The sequence below is a fragment of the Anarrhichthys ocellatus genome, unplaced genomic scaffold (genome assembly GCF_004355925.1).
Source record: "Anarrhichthys ocellatus isolate YVR2014 unplaced genomic scaffold, GSC_Weel_1.0 scaffold4400, whole genome shotgun sequence".
Taxonomy (NCBI): domain Eukaryota; kingdom Metazoa; phylum Chordata; class Actinopteri; order Perciformes; family Anarhichadidae; genus Anarrhichthys; species Anarrhichthys ocellatus.
Genome location: NW_022284374.1, coordinates 1 through 4,473, shown reverse-complemented (window position 1 = coordinate 4,473; position 4,473 = coordinate 1). Strand labels below are relative to the sequence as shown.

At 41.3% G+C, this 4,473-nt stretch overlaps 1 protein-coding gene across 1 annotated transcript; it reads right to left on the bottom strand.

The window, feature by feature from the left end:
* Positions 1 to 176: 176 nt before the first annotated feature.
* Positions 177 to 3,661, bottom strand: LOC116379471 (serine/threonine-protein kinase BRSK2-like; the record flags this gene model as incomplete). Its single annotated transcript, XM_031841426.1, has 3 exons — positions 177 to 555; positions 2,575 to 2,691; positions 3,475 to 3,661. Coding segments are annotated over 3 exons (407 nt in total), but the record flags the coding sequence as incomplete, so codon positions are not given.
* Positions 3,662 to 4,473: the final 812 nt, after the last annotated feature.

Genomic DNA, 4,473 nt, shown 5'->3' with positions numbered 1-4,473 from the left:
AGAGAGAGAGAGAGAGAGAGAGAGAGAGAGAGAGAGAGAGAGAGAGATAGAGAGAGATAGAGATAGAGACAGACAGACAGACAGAGAGAGAGATAGAGACAGACAGACAGAGATAGAGACAGACAGACAGAGAGAGAGAGAGAGAGAGATAGAGACAGAGAGAGAGAGAGATAGAGAGAGACAGACAGACAGACAGACAGACAGAGAGAGAGAGAGAGAGAGATAGAGAGCTGAGTCTCACATCATAACCTCTTCACTATTGTCCGTTAGTTCTAAAACAGTCGTCCAACAATAAAAAGAAAAAAGACCCTTTCAAAGTAAAAGCCAACATACGCTCTCATTTCTCATTTACAAAACAGAAAAGGAATAAAAACAAGATCTGAAAGGAATAACGAAACATCTTCGGTTCGGTCCTCAGGAGGAACAGGAAGTACGGAAACAAAGAACTGCCATCAAACAGCTGATCCCCCCCCAGTGGGGGCAGTGATGATGTAACAGCCTTTCAGAGAGAGAGCACTCACCCTGATCACCTCTGGGCAGGCGTAGTGAGGAGATCTGAGGAATAAAGAAGTCACAACGTTACACAAGCAACAGACCCGACGACATCATCATCATCATCATCATCATCAAACATCTACTTCTCTGCCTGATGGGATTATTTATTACTTTTAGTGTTACACAACGATCCAAAATAAGCGAGAGTCCTCTGTTGGACAACAGACGACAGAATGTTTCCACAATGTGACAAAGTTCCTGTTCCTTCACAATACTACTCTTAATATCAACTGTTCTAGTATCTGACGTGAGTCCTACTTCGTCCTCTTCTGGTTCATTATATTAATCATTTTACTAAGTTCATGGTACCTTTGCGATTCTATTTTGCACTGTGTTGTTATAACGTCTTATACACTTCATATTTATTACTTCATTACTTATATATATATTCGTATTCTTCTGTTGTAATCTTTGATGAATCTCTGGCACAAGAATCTATAAAGTTATATTTTTTCTGATCCAACTTAAACGGAGTCCCGGTAGAAACAGAATAAATGAAGAGGAGTGATGAAGGAGTAGAGGCGGTTAAAGGGACCTGACTGGAGCTACAGTCATGAAGTCAACTTAATGCATCTGTGTGTCTCCTGAATAATCCCCATAATGCCACGCTGCAGTGAGGAGCACTCGTCTGGTCTTCCTCTAACAGTGAACACCCTTCATCATGCTAACGCACGTTAGAACCGGATAATCTCACTACTCACACATTCAACACACACTGAAATCTAATTACAGCAGAGCTGATCTTCATCCGCCGGCTCGAGGCCACTGAGTGACATTTAATGACACAAGTGGACGAGTCACGAGTCGTCCGACTTGTTACTCACACGATGACATTTATCCTTTAATGAAAAAACAGTCTTCATCGCTGAAGAGCGGAGGAGCAATCTGAGTCTTCTGCTTCTTCTGCACTGATCGCTGGAGTCGGGTTACAGCAGCAACAAAACGTAAGCTGGATCTGAGATGTGGGCCCCAAAGGACCCCCACAAACAGAGATGTGGGCCCCAAAGGACCCCCACAAGAAGAGATGTGGGCCCCAAAGGACCCCCACAAACAGTTTTTTGGGTAAAAAATAAAACGTTCTTCTTGAATAAAGATTAAATTCGTCCCTTTTGGCCAGACATTTATTTTCGATATCTTTGATATCTGAACTCTTAAGGAAGGCAGATCCTAATTACATGTTGAATTATACTTGACATGCTATTGAAATAACTTTATGTATTTTGGGTATTTTCAGTCTCAAGTCAAGACCCTCGTACTGGCCTGTTCCTGAACCTTTGACCGAATCACACCGTCCTCCTCAGCACATGTTTGATATTTCAGATTTACAACACTGGTGGAGTTTTAACCTTTAAATCACAGAATAAACTGTTCAGGTTACAGTCAGTCGAGAACGTGTCTCTGACGTCGAGGTGAGACTTCAGAGAGACTCAGAGGTTCAACACAAACACTCTGATGAGGAATCACCAGGAAAACTAAAATAATACGTTTTGGGTGAGCTTCCCAGCTGGACCATCAACATGTAAATATATTGCTAAATATAAGTACATCACTGTACTTATGTCTCAAAAACAACTTAAATAACTCCTGATGAGTCATAATGAGGCTCAGAGTCTTGGTACATTCAGTAACATCTCTCTGAAAGAGAAAAGACAAGAAAGAAAACCATAATTCTTGTAACCAGTCAACTCATCAACCTTGTTCTCTGGAGCGCTTCAACAGATCCTGTTCATGACATCAACGACTGTCGTGGATTTACTTGACAAGACCTATATTTATTAGTAAGAGGTGCAACAGAGACGGAAGTAAAGGCTCGTCGTGTCATTATTTCTTTTTATATCCAGTCACAAATAGAGCGTTATGTACATGAAGAACGGTGAGTCAACAAGAGGAAGGACACAGGTTTACAGAAGTAACAGTAGATCCTCCTCTTCAGAGTATCACCATTGTTTAGAACAGTAACAAAGAGCGTTGTTCAGGACTCTAAACCAGTCTCTGGACCTGAGATTGACTCGTACTCACCCACAGCTGGTCTCCAGCAGACTGTCCCCGACCTGCAGAGACGCCATGCCAAAGTCTGCTATCCTGATGTTGTTCTTCTCGTCCAACAACAAGTTCTCGGGCTTCAGATCTCTGTGGCTGGAGGACGACAGGAAACACAAATCTTCATCTGAATTAAAAACCTTCTTTACATCTGAAGGACAACAGGAAGCTCTTCTTCCCTCCAGACCTCCACCAGCTATAAATCTATTCAAAATGTATCCAATTCTTAAAACTTTGATCAGTTAACTTGTATTTATTTTTTTGTCTCTCAACATGAGCCGGAGGCTAGCAGCTAACTGTGCTAACAGCGCTAACAGTGCTAACGGTGAAAACAACGGTAACAGTGGTTCTTCTTCATACAACCGTAGAATATTTGTGTCTTTATAAAGCTGTATTACACATCTCTGTTTTCAGTGGCTGTAAACCTTCAATCTTTCGGACACATTATGTTGGTTTATTCCTAGAACCTGAGCCAGTTTTTGGTGAAAGTGCTTCCGAAATCTTCCATAAGTCAGACGTGGAGCACAGAGGACATCTAGAGGCACTGAGTCAACTGGACTTCATGAAGACGTTTCACTTCTGGAAAAGTTCTGCAGCTAAAGAATCTCTTCAGATAAAAGGCTTCCTGTTTCCTTCTGAATGAACACTTCTACGTAACAAAGTGTCGCTTCTTTCTCTTTCACTGGCGTTCTGGAAAGTTAATAAATAATAAAATGAAATCTTATCTTGAATTAGATCTTCTCTGCGGGGTCATCACGAGTCACTGACTAACGGACCTTTTAGCTAGCTAGCAAACAATGTCACATCTATTTTGGTTTAAATTTGTTTCCTAAACATTTATAATAATAATATATATATTCTCTGTGAGAGTAAACACACCATATGGAGTGGCTGTGGCAGAAGTCCAGCGCTGAGATGATCTGTCTGAAGAACTTCCGGGCCTCTTTAGGCGTTAGCCGGCCCTTTTTCACCAGGTAGTCGAACAGCTCCCCCCCGGAGACGTGCTCCAGCACCAGGTACCTGCAGAGGAAGAGGACGGTCAGAGGAGGAAGAAAGACCGTGACGTCTTTTGGTCATCTAGGACTCGTATCAGATGATGGAAGAGTTCCCTTCCTTCGTGTCTGTGTGATGTCTGCATGCTGCTCTACACTCTACTCAACTTGATTTCACTAACGTGGAAATCAATGCAGCATTCTAACGTTCCTGAAATCTTAAAGATGGTCACAGAGCTCCTGCACACCAGGCTGGGGCTGCAACTAACAATTATTTTTGTTGTTGATGAATCTAAACCATGACGTCCTCAAATGTCTTGTTTTGTCCACAAAGATATTCAGTTGGTCATGAAAGAGGAGGAAAGAAAGAAACAAAAGAAAGTCACATTTAAGAAGCTGGAATCTGAGAATTTAGACTTTTTTAATCAAAACATCACTTTAACTGATTATCTTATATTAATAGTTGGCGATTATTATAATAGTTGACAACTAATGGAATAATCGTTGCAAGCGAAGTGTTGTAGTTAAGATAATATTATAGATAAACACGTAACTGACTCAGATAAATAACAACAATTACAAATCCGTCTGCTGCTTCAGCACCACGGACAGCGCTGTAGACGTCTCCACATGAGCCTGCTGATGTTTTCAGATAAAGGATCAACGTGGAGGATCACCTGCTGGTCTCATCAACAGGTCATCAGATGAAAGACTGAACATAACACACCTGAATATTTCTTCACTTCATTATTCAAACCTGCTGCCGTCAGATAGGTTCAGCAGAATGAAGAGAGACGGAATATTTCCATCTGAAATGTAGAAAGTCTCCTGAAATTGAAAAACATCCTCAGTTTAAAGAGTAAACTAGTTTACTCTTTAAACTGAG